This window comes from Microcaecilia unicolor, chromosome 5, assembly GCF_901765095.1.
Source record: "Microcaecilia unicolor chromosome 5, aMicUni1.1, whole genome shotgun sequence".
Taxonomy (NCBI): domain Eukaryota; kingdom Metazoa; phylum Chordata; class Amphibia; order Gymnophiona; family Siphonopidae; genus Microcaecilia; species Microcaecilia unicolor.
In genome coordinates this window covers 67,165,539-67,183,079 of record NC_044035.1, presented here as the reverse complement: position 1 = coordinate 67,183,079, position 17,541 = coordinate 67,165,539, and the positions used below count along the sequence as shown (strand labels likewise).

The 17,541-nt window shown below is 41.8% G+C and overlaps 1 protein-coding gene across 1 annotated transcript in view; it reads right to left on the bottom strand.

The window, feature by feature from the left end:
- The window catches only part of LOC115470076 (glutaredoxin-3-like), a 122,957-nt gene that overhangs the window by 32,105 nt on the left and 73,311 nt on the right, over positions 1–17,541 (bottom strand). Inside the window, exon 7 of the mRNA XM_030202970.1 lies at positions 4,518–4,575. Coding sequence (XP_030058830.1) covers positions 4,518–4,575 — 58 coding nt within the window. The remainder of the gene's footprint in view (positions 1–4,517; positions 4,576–17,541) is intronic.

Below are 17,541 nucleotides of genomic sequence, written 5' to 3'. Positions count from 1 at the left end.
ACGTGGGTGCCCCGTTCGATTATGCCCCTCCACGTTCACCACTCGATATTTGGACGTTTCTAGCAAAGCTTTCAAAATCAGACTTATTGAAAATGCCCCTCTCTATACAAAAACACGGCCATCATTTTTTTTAGTCACTTTGACAATGTATTTGAGGCATGAATATAAGACTGCTGTTTGATTTTAATGCTGTGGGAATTATTCAGACGGTCTAAATGTAAGTTTATTCTTCAGGAGACCAACTTCCCTGGAGCACTATGCCGAAATATGAGTTATGTAAGTGGATGGTCCCCTGGGCTCTATAAGATAAGTACTTATAGAGTACTTATAAGATAAGTACTTTTGTTAGAAACAAAAAGTTGAAAGATTTTTAAGAGCATTTAATAAGGAGAAAATATTGGACCTATGATGAAGGTTGGTGAGTCTTAAGCTGGAAAGGATACATTATGGCTTAAGTGAAATAATTAACTCTTCAGGTTCTAAGAAAAATCTTTGCAATTATTACAGTGGGCTAAGCTAAAATAAAAATTGTATGTTAGGATTATAGTCTTTTAGTTATATGTTCCTTTGCATTTAAATTGTGGTCCCTTTTCTAAAGTTTAGCACATGCTAAATGCTAAGAAAACACCTTTTTATACCTAGGGGCTTCCTAGCATTTAGCACATGCTAAGCTTTAGCAAAAGAGCCCGTGACACACAAAACATGCAGCATTCTCCATCATGATTTGGCCCTTGACAGCCAATGTAGAATAGGTTGATGTCTTCTATATGGAAGTTTCCAGCACAGAGGGCACAAGTGAAAAATCGACATATTGAGAAGAAAATCGTATGGTATTCAGATGAGATCAAAGAATTTCAACAGTACAAATGAATAAAATTGATATAAATAAGAATACAAATTAAACTTGTTGGGAAAGATCAAGCACCCACCCACTCGGCAGAGCAGAAGAAACAAAACTGAGATTAGCAGACAGCTGCGCAAGCAGGGCCGTGCCGATGCGGTAAGCGGGGCAAGCGCCGCAGGGGGGCGCTATCCTCTGGGGGGCGCCGCCCCTGCGTGCTTACCCTGCCCTCCCGCTCTCATGTAGGAACTGCCCGCCCTCTTCTCCCCTCCAAGATCCCTTCCTTTTTCTTTTTTTTTAAATTTACCTTCCTCCGGCAGCGCAGCGTCAGTGAAGGAGGCGGCGCTCCCAGTCCCGACGTCTCTAGCCTTCCCTTGTTCGCTGCTCACTGCCCCACCTTCTTCTGAGGTCAAGGACTTTTGGCGATTTTCGAAACTACAGACGTCCAAGTCAAAAATGTCCAAAAGCAAGCCATTTGGATGTGGGAGGAGCCAGCACTTGTAGTGCACTGGTCCCCCTCACATGCCAGAACACCAACCGGGCACCCTAGGGGGCATTGCAGTGGACTTCATAAAATGCTCCCAGGAACATAGCTCCCTTACTGAGCCCTCCTCACCCCCCCCCAAAAAAAAAAACCCACTACCCACAACAGTACACCACTACCATAGCCCTTATGGGTGAAGGGGGCACCTATATATGGGTACAGTGGGTTTGTGGAGGGTTTTGGAGAGCTTGCCGTTTCCTCCACAAATGTAACAGGTAGGGGGTGTATGGGCCTGGGTCCGCCTGTCTGAAGTGCACTGCAGTACCAACTACAACTGCTCCTGGGACCTTCATGCGCTGTCATGGACCTGAATATGACATCTGAGGCTGGCACAAAATATTTTTAAAGATGTTTTTTTGAGGGTGGGAGAGGGTTAGTGTGCACTGGAGGGAGTAAAGGGAGGCCATCCCAGATGCCCTCCAGTGGTCATCTGGTCATTTCGGGCACCTTTTTGTTCCTTATTTGTAAAAAAAAAAAAAACAACACACATCCGGGTGAAAACGTCCAAGTGTTCGTCATGGACGTCCTTACTTTTTTCGATTATGGGTCAAAGACGTCCAAGTGTTAGGCACGCCCACGTCCTGCCTTCGCTATGCCTCCGACACGTGCCCTTGAAATTTGGAAGTCCTTGCGACGGACTGCAGTTGGAGATGTCCTAAGTCAGGTTTCGATTATACGGAGATGGATGTCCATGTTCCGATTTATGTCGAAAGATGGATGTCCTTCTCTTTCGAAAATGAGCCTGATGGTAACATATGTAATTCTGTGAGTCTGTGTGTTTTGAAAATGAGCTTTTAAATCTACAAACCATTAAGGCACATCCAGGGAAAGCCACTGCTTATCTCTGGGAATAGGTATCATGGAATCTTGCTACATCTTAGAATTCTGCCAAATGCCTGGGACCTGTGGATTCTGAGCTAGATGGAGCAGTGTGGCAAATATTGTGTCTTATAATTGCCCGGAATATTGAAAATTCTGCTGCAGGAAACCAGGGGCTGTGGCAAAATCTAGTTTATATGGCTGCAGTTCTAGGTATGAAGAGTTATTAGCTAGATGGGACCTGTGACATGATACCCAAATTCTAGTGTTTTATTTTTAGCTGGGGAACGGACGGAGCAACCTGGGCCTAGAATTTCTGGGCACAGCTGGAATGTGTATTCTGTTTGGATCAGTCTGGTCCCTGTTTGCCTGTGGACCAGCAACCCCTGGCTACACTGCATGATGGTCCAGAGGGTTGGCAGCCTTGCTTGTATGGTGGAGGTGACCATTACCTCTGCCCAAAATAATTTTCTTTATTCTTCAATTTAATACCTCACCCCTCTTGATGAAGCTACAAAGTGGCTGAGATCACAACTTTACTTGATCATTGCTGGCCAACTGGTCAAGGGGAAGGCTGTTTCGCGTGGTGGTAGTCCCCAAATTTTGTTTTCCTGCCTCCCTCCCACTTGAATTGCTCCCCCAGGAATGCGGCTCTACAATATGCATAAAACGAAATCCACACAGAAAACATTTCTACCTAAATTACTCTATAAGGGGCACCTATACTTAGGCTCTGTATAAAGAATACACTTGATATCCTAGCATCTAAAACTACGTGCCAATATTTTACACCAATGAAAATGTGGTGTAAATCCCGGTGTGTAGATTTAGGCGCATTGGGCCATATTCTATAACAATGCATGTAAATTTTGGATTGTCCATGAAACACCCATTTCTCCAACCACAAACATGCCCCTTTTGCCTGCGCACATTAGAATTTAGGCGCAGTGCATTACAGAATACAAGCTATGCGTATAAATTCTAATTATTGCCAATTAGTGCTCATTAATGCTTGCTTAAGTGCTCTTAATAATGCTGATTGGCTTGTAGAACACGCTTGGATTTCGGCGTGGAATGCTAGGCACACTATACAAAATCCGGGGGGGGGGGGGGGGGTGCGCGGCCGGCTGGTGTGGTATCTTTAGCATCTACGTATGCTTAAGGCCTGCCAGTTTCTACCCTCTCTGAACTTCCTGCTTCAGAGGGGACAGAAGCTAGCATGACTTGAGCACATGCAGATGCTCAAAGTCCTGCATTGGTTGGCCACACAATGCCTCTTGTTATGCAGTTTGTAAAGTTGCTGCCCTGCGGGAGCAAGATAAGCAAATAAACACCTTGTGGCAGGGCATCAGGGGAAAAAAATGTTGAAGTAGGGGGAGGGAAGGTAAAACATGCTAGAAACCCTGGGGGGGGGGGGGCAATAGGGAGGGGAAGGAAGAAAGAAAGAAAGAAAAGAAATACTAAGAAAGGAAACAAATACTGACAAACCCGGGGAGGGGACGGAGAGATATGCTGGCGACCATAGGAGGAGGAGAGTGAGGAAGAACAGAGATGCTGGACACCATGGGGTGAGAGAGGGAAGAAAGGAGAGAGGCGCTGGACATCATGGGGAGGGGGAGAAAGGGAAGGAGAGACATGCTGAAAATGGGATGAGGGAGATAGGAAAGGAGAGAAAAGCTGGTAACCATGAAGAGGGGGTTGAGAAGGAGGGAAGATAACTTCTGGATGCCATGGGGGGGGGAACTATAGGATGGTAGGGAAAGGCTAGGGTTGAGGCAAGCGTGTGGGCAGTATTAGGATTAGGACTGGGGTAGAGTTTGGAGTGGAGCTTGGGCACGCCCAAACAAAAATATGTTCCACTGCCCCTGAGGCTAGGAATAAGTTAAGCCAATGGTTCCCAAACCTGGTCCTGGAGACACCCCAGCTAGTCAGGTTTCCAGGATACACACAATGAATATTCATGAGACAGAGATTTTCATGCAGTGGAGGCAATGCATGTAAATTTCTCTCATGAATATTCATTGTGAATATCCTGAAAACCTGACTGGCTGGGGGGACTCCAGGAACAGGTTTGGGAACCACTGGATTAAAACATATGAAGGGGGCTCAAAGTGCAAAGCTAATTTTTTATAATGATATCATTAACAAAAATGCACCTATTCCGCTTGATTTTGTGTCTGGGTTGTCTTTATTGAGCGTGTCTCCATGTAAGAACAGAGCATACACTTTTGCCACACATTTCAGACTGATGCTGTACTCATCAGAGTATAAAGGAAAAGTTCTCCATATTATTTCAGTTTTTCAATATTTTACCTGTTTATTTCCTTTCATAAAGAGCATCACCGTAGCTTTATTTGTCAGTGCTTTAAGTCTGAAGTAGAAAAGCACAATATCAATGAACTTACTCAACACAGTACATATACAATACTTATAACTTATGAATGAGCTGGGACAGATTAATATATAATTTATGAATGAGCTGGGACAGATTAATTTAAGTATTTGTTCTAACAGAATTTAATTCTTATAATTATGACACAAAAACCTCTTCAAAAACATGTATTCTATTTACTACAACCAAGTTGTTTTAAAGGAGTTTGCTATACAGAGAACCCAATTATACCTATTGGCTCTCGCATGTACATTAAATTTTCAACAAAAATTATTTATCCTTACTCCTATGAGGCCACATGCTAATAAAGTTTGGAAGATAAACTAAGTCCTGTTTATTTCTATATTTAGGTTAACTAAAAATACAATTCCAAGATCAAGTTACTTGAACATTAGGTATTTCCTAGAGTGCACACTTTCTTCCCATGTATATAGTAATTTTGACTATTTTCAAACTATGGGGCCCTTTTACTAAGCTGAAGTAAGCACTAGCGCATGCTTGCCGCAGGTTAATATCTACTACTGCAGGGTGTGCTCAGGCATCCTGTGGCACATTTCGGGTTTGTGCGCACTACTCACAAATTAAAAAAATACTTTTTTATTTTTTAGCACTAGGGGCATGTTTGGAGGCGGATAGTAGACATGTCCAGCACCAATCGATTAGCGAAGCTACATCACCTCGCACTAACCAATTAACACATAGTTAACACAGGATCCTTTGACACCTAGAAAATAGATGTTGTTAAGGGCTTCCGCACTAATAGGGAAATTAGAGAATGGTCATGGAGGAAATAGAAAACATGGCCACTTTACAGCTGCACTAAAAGTGGCCTCAGCATGCAGGAAACCCATGAGCTAGTCACAATGAGGGTCACTTTTTAATGCAGCTTAGTAAAAGGGCCCCTACATTATAAACAGCCAAAACAAAAGCTATTTAGATCAGTACAATACTAGGAAAAACATTTTACAAAGCTAAATTCTGCAAAAATCTATAAGATCTCATTAAAACGTGTAGCTTTTCTAGTTCATAAAACTTCTATTCCACTAATGCCAGGAAATGTGATCACTGCTATAAAGTAAACAAATATGAAAATGACAAACATAAAAATTTTAAAACTACAAAATACAGAAGAAACTGTATACTAACTGGGGGTACATTTATAAAGGATGTTTTGCATGTAAAGACTTTTTTACATGAATAAAAAAGGTTTTTCTAAAATTGCCCTTGGGCAACACAAAAGTACGTGTGGTATTTTTATGCAACCCATGTGTAGGCATGTTCAGGTGTGGAGTTTGAGAGAAACATGAGCAGATCACAAGTTATTCATGTTATTTATAAAATACACATTAACGTTTATACATGCTTCCAAGCAGAAGTAATACAGTAGGGTTACTGTTAAAGACACAGATGCGTATGGGGCTCATTAAAAAAAAAAAAAAAAAAAAAAGGTAGCATAAAGCAGCATTTGGACATTTTTCTCGCCAAAACATCCAAATCAGTATTTTAAAAACCCATTTTCTCGACGTTCTATGCAGTTCGTCTGCAGTGCATCCAAATCTCAATGGGGCATCTTAAGGACGGGATTTGGGCTGTTTTTCTGCCATAATGGAACAAAACAAAAATGTCCAGGACTAAAACTAAGACATTTTGGTCTAGACGTCAGACGCACGCACAGAAACTTGATCAGATCATTCAGCAAGCAACGCCGCTTGGCCAAGAGGACTTTGGCTGGCAGGAGTTAGGGTCCCCCGCCAGCAAAGGTACGCAACGGCAGCGGAGGAGGGTTGGTGGTGGGAAGGGGGGGTCGAGGGTCACGGCAGGGGGGGTCCAGGGCCAAATCTACAGGGGCCCAGGCCCCCGTGGCCCCATAGTAGCTACGCCCCTGCTTGGGGGGGGGGGGGGGGGGGGAAGCTTCACCCCCAGTTCCCACCCAGATTTGCTTAGTCAATTTTATGTAATTTATATACATTACTATTATTCAATCACACGGGATATTCCCAGATCAACCAATAAAACTCTCCCAAAAAGGGGTACAGAACAGAAGTAGAATGTTTCACTTGACAACTCAACCTACAAATTCCAATGACAAATCAGTAATAGCAACACAAATTCCCTCCACTACCAGATACTGTGTAATGTAAGATAAAACCTTGCAAATACATATTCAGAAGCTTACCATAACAGCTCCAGGTTAAGATCTGAAACTACACCAACCCTAACTACAAAAAGTTAACACTGCAAATATTCTAGACCACTACACCTCCATGGATCAGGAATGCAGGTCTTTTATGAAGGGGGTGCAGGGGCTCTTTTCCAGATGGAAAAGACAGACCGCTACAGAATCCTATATGCAAGCTATGTAGACAAAATAAATGAAATGGAAAACTAAAACTAAAGAAACCACACTGTGAGCAGTGGAGCCCTTTTAGAAGGTTTCAGATTCTTTTCTGTCCTGTCTTCTTCCTTATACTTAACTCTGTTGATGATCCTTCTGTTTCATTTTGTCTCCATTTCTCACATCTGCCTTTTTATCTACCTGTAACTAGATTTCATTCATCCACCTCCTCCCCACAATCTCTTCTTACATGTATTTATCAGCTTTCCACTTCTACACTTTCCTCCTTTTTCCTCTCATTCCCACCACATCTCATTACTTCCCTAGCCTTCTATTCCCTGAATTTCATCCACTTTCTAGGCTCCCATTCTATCTCCTGCATTCATTGCACCCCTGTCTCACCAGTCTCTGTCTCTCATATCCTCCCTGTTATTCATTCCCCTCTCCACCTCCAGTCTTTCTTATGTCTTACCCCCTCAATCAGGCTCTCATTCTCTCTTTTATCTCTCCTGTTTCCACCCTCTCTCACCTATATCACATTCTTTTATCCCTCACACTCTTCATAGCCCTCTATCTTTTCTCCTGTCCCCTGATAGACAGTGCTCTGCCTCTTCTCCCATACTTTTTACTTTCCCAGCCTCCACTCATCTCCTTTTCTAATATTTACTTTCTTCCACTTCAACCCCAGCATCCTGCCTCTTCTCCTATATTTTTCTCTCTACTTACTCAGCCTCCACTCATCTTGTTTTCTAATATTTACCCTATCTCCAACTTAGCCATCTCTCTCCTCTTCAATCTGTTCAAAATTCTGCTGCACGACTAATATTCCACCAGTGTCGTTATGCTCATATTAGCCCTCTCCTCAAGTCACTTCACTGGCTTCCTATCCGTTTCCGCATACAGTTCAAACTCCTCTAATTGACCTATAAGTGCATTCACTCTGCAGCTCCTCAGTACCTCTCCCTACATTCCTCCCCGGGAACTCTGTTCACTGGGTAAATCTCTCTTATCTGCACCCTTCTCCTCCACTGCTAACTCCAGACTCCGTTCCTTTTATCTTGTTGCACCATATGCCTGGAATAGACTTCCTGAGCCGGTACATCAAGCTCCATCTCTGGCCGTCTTCAAATCTAAGCTAAAAGCCCACCTTTTTGATGCTGCTTTTAACTCCTAACCCTTATTCACTTTGTTCAGAACCCTTATTTTATCATCCTCACTTTAATATTCCCTTATCTCTTGTTTGTTTGTTCTGTCTGTCTGTCCTAATTAGATTGTAAGCTCTGTCGAGCAGGGACTGTCTCTTCATATTCAAGTGTACAGCGCTGCGTAAATCTAGTAGCGCTTTAGAAATAATAAGTAGTAGTAATCTTTCTTCCACCTTAACCCCAGCATCCATCTCTGTGCCCTTCTATCTTACTTTCCTTGTATATGCCCATGTTTCTCTCTCCCCAGCCCCTGCAACAATATATGTCCTTTTCCCACCCCCTGTATCAGCCCCAGCTCCCACTTGTCCAGCACCACTTAATCTGCTGCAGAGCAGGGAGATCCTTTCTTCACTCCAGCCACTCTGGCCACCAGTACTGTGTAGGAGTTTAAAACAGAGAACAAGTACTGCCTGTATTGCACACGAAACAGAAATAGATTCTCTCTAATTTTAGCAGCTACATTGTGCCAGCAGCCAGAGCAACTGGAGAGAAAAAAAAAGGAGTTCCCCACTTTACTGCTAATTTAGTGGTGCCAGGCCAAACAGGTAGTGGACAGAAGCAGATGCCACAAGTTCTGATGGGGCAGGGACTGCTGGACTGGCAGCAACACCTGTGCCCCCCCACCCCCACTCCCAAACAGTGAAAATCATAACTACGGCATTTCTCCATGGAAGTCACAATACAAAAAACATGTCATCTGCGCAATAGCAACATCAATCTCTATCTCTCTATTGCCAGGCACATTGTGAAATAATACAAAACCTGAAAAAAAATCTTAACAAACATGTCACACAACAGTAGCACTAATGCTATATGATTCAAACAGCAAGAACCCTAGCTATTACTCCTGGAGGAATTCCACTCAAAATGTTTTGAAAAATCTGTGCACAATGATTTAACATTCTGCATTCTTTATTTGTATTTTTTGTGCAGAATTTCCCTAATCATAAGACCTGGCCATTCCTCCAACATCTTCCTTTCCCAGTATAGTACTCTCCAGGTTCCACCCTCCCCAGCCTTTTCTCACTCAACTTATATTGAACCCCTTCCCTTCCCCCAGCTTTCCCTGTCCCCTAGTTTTTTCTCTCCTCTTTCTCTCTTTGCCCCCATTTTACCATGATCATGTGGCATATGAAGCAAGCAACTGTGTATCATACCACTTCCTCCTCCTCTGCCGGTCTGGTAAATATTTGAACCACCTGGGACTCTATCCAGCCACACAGTGGGGGTTGGACGGTTTCTAAAGGACAAGTCCATAAACCGCTACTAAACGGATTTGGAAAAATCCAAAATCCCAGGAATAACATGTATAGAATGTTTGTACGTTTGGGAAGCTTACCAGGTGCCCTTGGCCTGAATTGGCCGCTGTCGTGTACAAGATGCTGGGCTCGATGGACCCTTGGTCTTTTCCCAGTACGGCATTACTTATGTACTTAAATAAGCAGTGGGCCCAGGCCAGCAGAAGAGGAGGAAGTGGTCATACACAACTGCTTGCTTCATATGCCATATGATCATGGTAAAATGGGGGCAAAGAGAGAAAGAGGACAGGGTACGTCAGATGGCAGTGAGGTTGTACCAGCAATATGTGGGTGTGTGCTACAAGGAGAAGGAATCAGAAACCTGACAAATTTTCTGGCTTCAGTTTCCTGCACAGAATTACAGAATTTTGTACTAATTCTGTGTTGCACAGTGGCATAGAATTCCCCCAGGAGTAACCTAGGAATAGGCAGCACTACAACTATTTCACTGGGCCCTACAACACCAACATCTACGCCAGAGTCTTTTAATCCTGTCAGATACCTTCTGGATGTATACCACAGCAGATGCCAGACAGGTACTCTTATGATGTCATTAAACATGTGACCAGTTACCATGCTCCATCTCAAAACGCAATTCTGGAACGCATTGCCACGTAACCTAAAAGCGACCTATGAACTGACCAACTTCCGAAAACTGCTGAAGACACATCTTTTCGACAAGACATACCACAATGACTAAAACATATGAAAACCCCACACATATCTAGTAAGCATTGTTAACATGCCCCATATCATATCTTCATCATACTTTCCATTACCCAATATACTTCTGTTACACTAATATTAACTCTCCTCTCATTTCCACTTTCCACTATATATTGTAAGCCACATTGAGCCTGCAAAGAGGTGGGATAATGCAGGATACAAATGCAATAAATAAATAAATAAAACTAGATGGAACTAGTTTTCAGCTACCCCTGAGTTTTCATTGGATCAAATACACCCTACCCAAAGTTGCCAGATGGGCGGTTTTCCCGCCCAATTGGGCGGCTTTCCGCTGCAGGAAATTTTTGCCCGCTGCAGGTCGCGGTTTTTTGGGTGGTTTTTAATTTCGTTGGGCGGCTTGTTTTTCTCCACCGGCTGCGGGTTTTCTCGCCCTGCGGGGGGGCATGGTTAAGATGTGTCAATGACGTGTTAACGTCAGTGACGTGGGCGGAGTTGGTGACGGGACGTGGTTGGTGACGGTGGGGCAGAGCTGATGATGGCGGGGGCGGGGTTGATGACGGCGGGGGTGGAGCTGATGACAGTGGGGGCGGGGGTGTGCGGTTTTGGGCGGGTTTTGAACTGGTTTGGGGTCGGAAAATTTATTTAAACCTGGCAACCCTGACCCTACCTGACTTCAGCCTATGGTCCAACAAGAAATTATAAAAACCTTGGAAAATTCTCAGTTCTCCCCCTGCTTCTTCCTGCTCTGTACCTCTATGGACCGTCACTGAATCCCTGGGTCTTGTTGGACTTCATACACATCCAAGATAAGACTCTCTCCAGGCTCCAGCAACAACTCTGCAACAAAAAGACTTCTTTTCCAGCAAGGGCCTCCCTCATCACTCCAACCAGCAGCCTCCATCAAAGTGAGTTAACAATTAATCCAGCCTAATTTTTAATTCAGACTTTCTAATCTTGTAGCACATTTCCCTTGTGTAAGATCCCTAAAATCTGCCTCTTTATAACATTATTTTATTACCTGTATTGTAAATAAACATTTTAAAGTTAATTATCTGGTTTTTATTGTCTGAGCACATGTCCGTAAACCTTACAGTGCTTGTCTAAGTACATGTCCGTAATCCTTACAGTGTAGTTTAATATAATTCCCCAAATCAAATATATCCTCTCATTCCCCTTTTTTACTTTTTTTTACATCTTACTATTTTTTTACAAAGTTATGTCGGGGGCTAAATGGAGTTTACATCCTTGCAAGTAAAACAATGCAAGTATTCTTTAAAGGCTTGGTAAATATTGAGCCTTTTATAAAATACATATAGAACTGTAGATACAACTAGAAACGGTGCTACGTACAACAGAAAGATCCATTTTAGACATTTATATAAGCAGAATCACAGAAGGGATGTGTACATGAAATGCAATTTTTTTTAACTGTATGTATGCATATCTGTGGCACTAGTACTCTTTCCTGTCATTTTTGGAGTTCCTTTCCTCCTTTTTATTAAATTGTAAACCACTTTGACCTTACTTATATAAAGGCAGTATATCAAGTAAAGAAATAAACATAAATGTGTTTATGTTTACTTGGAGTTTAGTATACTACCTTTCTGCATGTACAAGGAAAGTGAAGGAGTGGCCTAGTGGTTAGGGTGGTGGACTTTGGTCCTGGGGAACTGAGTTCAATTCCCACTTCAGGCACAGGCAGCTCCTTGTGACTCTGGGCAAGTCACTTAACCCTCCATTGCCGCAGGTACAAATATGTACTTGTATACAATATGTAAGCCACATTGAGCCTGCCATGAGTGGGAAAGCGTGGGCAAGTCACTTAACCCTCCATTGCCGCAGGTACAAATATGTACTTGTATACAATATGTAAGCCACATTGAGCCTGCCATGAGTGGGAAAGCGTGGGGTACAAATGTAACAAAAAAAAAAAAGAAGTGGTGAAGCATATGTGCTATTTAAAACAGAAAAACATGGGCAAAGTGAAACTATACAAAAAGTAACTCAAATCAACTTCACAAAAACAATGCAACGTTTTGGAGGAAAAGCCTCAGAACACCCAGGCATAAAAAAAGCTGTACTGCCGCAAAACAATCATAGGCATAAAAACCTCCTAGTAATTTTGAAAATGTTTTAACAAATAGTGTCCATAATGTAAAACATTTATCTGAAGTGTGTGTTCATTGTCATCACAGTCCGACATTGGCCAGCATTTCGCCAATCTGCATCAGGGATATATATATGCTGCCACTTATACATAAATGCATTTTGTAAGCCTGAATGTCCAATAGCAGCTAAGTAGGGAGTTCTTCAAATGTCAAGCTTAATCCCAAGGGAGGTAGTATTGAACGCCAGAGAGGTAGAAATATTTGTCACCTGAAGCAATCTTCTGAGCCTCAGATCAAAAGTTATGGATGACCCTCTACGCAGCTAAAAATGGTGATGGATAAAAGTGCTGCTGTATACATGCATTGCTGTTAGAAAATATATTATTAATCACTCTATTGGTACTTGCTGCTTGAAATCATTTCAATTTATTCTTAAAACAAGTAAGGTTTTCTCTTTACTTTTCGGAGGAAAGACCTCAGATTCTCTGCATTTCACCCTGGTTTACATCAAACGAATAGCAGACTGCTTCCTATCCTATGAAGACCATTATCTGCTATGTTGGGATAAGGTGCAGAATCGTCATAAGTCAGAAAACCTCCGTTTGCTAACTTTAATTTCTTTCATAGACTTTTTATATTTATATTATAATATGCATCAATACACTTATCTGGGCTGTAGTTTGCTCAATTGGGAATGCTCAACAGAGAGCCTCCGTTTCTCAAGTGTTTCATCAGGAGCTGTGCCTTCAGCTACTATACCTGCCCTACAACCAAAGTATAAATATAACGTTTCAGAAAGAGGACCATATGGAGCTACCTTATAGTGAAATGTGCATGAAGGAGCCTACCTCGTGAGGGTCCTGCTCTTTCCTTACGTGGGATTCCTACTCTCTAAGATGGCGTTGGGGTATTTATCCCTTCAGCTTATTCACCTGACCAATCACTACCGACTCAATTCTTAAAGGGGCCTCCTACCCACTGACTATAATCGTCTAACCTTCCCACCTTCCTTCCTCGCTTATAGGAATGCTTTCCACTCTATTTGAATATTCAGACCATTCGGTACAGTAGTCTTTAACCTAAAAATCCAGCGCTGTTCCGCTTGTATCAGCGCCCAATCTCTATTCCCTCCTCTTATAGACTCCCTCACCTGATCTATCACTATGCAGCTGGTCTGCAAACATATGTTGTTGTTCCATGCAGTGGGCCACTAATGGGGCTTCCCATCTCTGGATTTTTAGGTTAAATTTAATTTCATCTCAAATTATAGAAGATTTATTGGGAGTACAACCTGCCACTTTAATTGTGGATTTTGTTCTTCAGTCGGACCGGGATTGGTTCCTAAAGACTTTTTTCAAATAGAGATAGGAAGTTTTTCTGAATTGTGAAGTTAAAGTTTTTCCGGACATTTCCAGCCACACTCAAAAAAGATGTCAGTCTTCTTTGAAACTCCAATCAAGAGTTTTTCAATTGGGAGGAACTTTCTGGCTCAATTTTCCCTGTAAATGTGTTGTTAAATTGCATTCAGTTAAGTTTTTTTTTTTTTTAAGTGAACACTTGCAGATCTTTCTGGACTCTAAACAGGACCCGGCCGTGTCTCCCTCGTTAGAAGTTCCGGTAACAGCTACTCCGTAGGAATGTATAATCGGGAATTACTTCCTACTCTTATTTTTCCTTTTTTGAAGATAAATCCTAGAATTGTGCCTTGCTCCAAATTGTGGACTTTAGTTGTAATTGTCACTTAAAAGATATCTTATATCAATAATTTCTTTAAGTGGTGTGATGCTACTCTTTTCCATACAAGTTCTCTATAAATAACTATAAATAAAAAAACAAAAAAAAAACAAAAAAGAAACGACCAAGTCTAGGGACGACCATCTCTAAGGACGACCAAAATTTCAAGATTTTGGCGTCCACGACCGTATTCTCGAAACAAAAGATGGACGTCCACCTTGTTTCGATAATATGGGTTTCCCCCGCCCCTCCATCAGGAGGTTTTGCGAGGACGTCCTCAACAAAACTTGGGCGTCCCTTTCGATTATGCCCCTTCAGGTCAAGTTGCTTTGAGTAGGACTGAAGATGTAGATATGTTGTTGTGGTGTGTTGTATTTTTGTTTTGTGACCATTTATTATTATATGTTTTTTATTGTATTCCTGCCTAAGTGCAGGCAGGTTATAAATGTAGTTAGTAAATTAATTAATTGTAGTAATTCATTAATAATGTGTATTAGATTCTTGATATACTGCCTGTGGTATAACAAAAGCGGTTTACATATTATGGACAGGTATTATTTCTGTCCCAAGTGGGCTCACAATATGTTTTTGTACCTGGGGCAACAGAGGTTTAGAAGACTTGCTCAGAATACCATGTTACGTACATCCCTGCTGCATTTATACCAGCTCTATGACTGGCATATTATTGCCTTAAAATTTAAGCATGTTGACACCAAGTTATGCTAGTATTCTCTAATAGAACTTAGATGGCTAGATTCCTTTACAAAGTAGGCTCCTACCACGCACCCCCCAGAAGCCTACTTGGAAGTACTTGGTTATAGAATTAATCCATAAGGGGTCAATTTTTAACCAACTGAGGAATACATTAAAACTGGCTATTTGTGGTTGTCTAGTCATCATTTCATGAGCTTTCAAGGCCATGCAGGTCCTTCATCAAATAATATATACTCAGGTTTTCTCTAGAGGTAATATGACAATTAGAATTATACTCTATAGTTAACTGCAGAGTGTAACAGAAGAATAAAAGGACACAGTCTGTCATACTCAACAATTACTTCACATAGATAATTACTTCATATTTTTGTTTTTAATTTTATTTTCTATTCCTGTCTTCATCATTCCAATCTTTATATGAGAAAGGTCCAAAAGAAATGTGCAAGTGATCCATGAGAAGAACATTTGTTTATATTTGCTTTTAATTTATGGCAAATACCAAGAACCATATTCCCAAAGCAATGCCAACTTCTTCTGACTGATAAATGTGTGAACGGAAATGTCAAGTTGAAATTCCAAAGTGTCTTTTAGTGAGTCTCTTTCATTTCACTCATAAAAAATTATATGTTCCTAATGAATACTAGGACAGAAAAGCACCAGTCTAGCCAGTGCTTGATAAGTTACTCTGATAAATTATTTCTTCTGCTAAGGTTGCTATTGATTTTCCAGGGCAATTCACCACTTACAGAGGATGAACACAGTTCAGCCCTTGATCGCTTTCTGATTCTATTGATATAGATTAAAAATAGAGGAACAATCTCATGGTTAGATATCTGAAGTTATTTCTCACAATTTTAATGATGGGGCAAATGAGAGAAAGTAATTTAAGCAAAGAATGCAAACTTTTGTGAAAAGCCATCCCTGAGATTTTTTTTTTATTATTATTACAGAAGGAAAGACTAGAGGATACCAGACACTGAAAAAAACTTTACAATTGGCAGCATTTTGGCAAAAGTAGATGCTTACATAGAGTTCACCAATCAGAAGAAGGTCTAGAGAATGTAATGCTGATCACACCAAAATGTTGTTTTCATCCCTGTATTTACCTTTATGGTAAAGGGATTTTGGATTTAGCTCATGCCTTTCTCAGTACGTATTCAGGTATACTAGGAATTTTACTGTTCCCAGACAGCTTACAATTTAAGTTGTATCTGAGGTAATGGAAAGAAAAGTGACTTCCTCAAGATCACAAGGAGTGTCGGTGGTATTTAAACCAGGTTTCCCTGTTCTCATCTCGCTGCTCTAACCCAGAGGTTTTCAACCCAGTCCTCGAGGCACACCTAGCCAGTTGTTTTCAGTGAGCCTGGTAGCTAGGGATTCCCACATATGAAATACAATGGCCTACCTGAAACAGGTGAGTAACTTTGCTTTCTCTGAGGACAAGCAGGCCGTTGTATCCTCATATGTGGGAATCCCTAGCTACCAGACTCACCAAAACCAACAATGCTAGTAGGGACTAAAAATGTCGAGGCCTGTACTCAATCAACTTGAAACAATTTGTGTACTAGTTGTGGCGGTGAAGCCTGGAACAGACCAAAATTTGGCCTAGGGGGGGTAGAGTTGGATTCCAGACACTGAACAAATTCTGCAGGACTGTCTGACCGAATCGGATGTCACGTTGGATATCCTGCTCAAGGCAGTAATGAGATGTGAATTTGTGGACAGATGACCACATCACTGCTTTGTAAATCTCCTCTATGGAGGCTGATCTCAAGTGGGCTACCGACATAGCCATGGCTATGACATTGTGAACCTTGATAATGCCCTCTCGAGTCAGTCCAGCCTAGGCATAATTAAAGGAGATGCAATCTGCTAGCCAACTGGAAATTATGTGTTTCCTAATTTATTTATTTATTGCATTTGTATCCCACATTTTCCCACCTATTTGCGGGTTCAGTGTGGCTTACAATACATTGTATTGATGGAAGTACAATTTGTTACAACTCGATTATGGTTACATTGTGAGGAGTAAAGTGAAGACAAAGTCTACGTATCGCAAGGGGAATAGGACAATGGAACAGAACAATGGAATAGTGGAAGAACAATGGCTACCCCCATCCTGTTTGGGTCAAAAGAAAAGCTGGGTGGACTGTCTATGGGCTTTAGTCCACTCCAGATAGAAGGCTAAGGCTCGCTTGCAGTCCAAGGTATGAAGAACACTCTCACCAGGACAGGCATGTGGTTTTGGGGGAAAATGTTGGTAGAATGATGGACCTATTAAGATGGAACTTCAACACTACCTTAGGAAGGAACTTAGGGTACATGCAGAGAACTACTGTAAGGAGGTCAGCTACTAGGGCTTGAAACTCACTAACTCTGCAAGCTGAAGTGACCGCCACCAGAAATACAACTTTCCAAGTCAATACTTTGTAAGCTCTTTGAGCAGGGACTGTCTTTCTTCTATGTTTGTGCAGCGCTGCGTACGCCTTGTAGTGCTATAGAAATGCTAAATAGTAGTAGTAGTACTTCAGATGACAGGAATCAAGTGGTCCAAAAGGAGCCTTCATCAGCTGGGTGAGGACAACGTTGAGAACCCATGACACAGTTGGAAGTTTAACAGGGGACTTTGTCAATAGTAAACCTCTCATGAAGTGAACAACTAGAGGGTGTACAGAGATGGGCTTACCTACTACACTAATCAGACTAAGCTGAACCCTTAGAGTTGATCTTCAAACCAGACTCGGAGAAGTAGAGGAGGTATTCAAGCAGTTTTTGTGTAGGACAAGTGAGGGGCTCTAAGGCCTCACCCTCACAGCAGATGAAAAACCTCCTCCACTTAAAAGAGTAACACCTCTTAGTAAAGT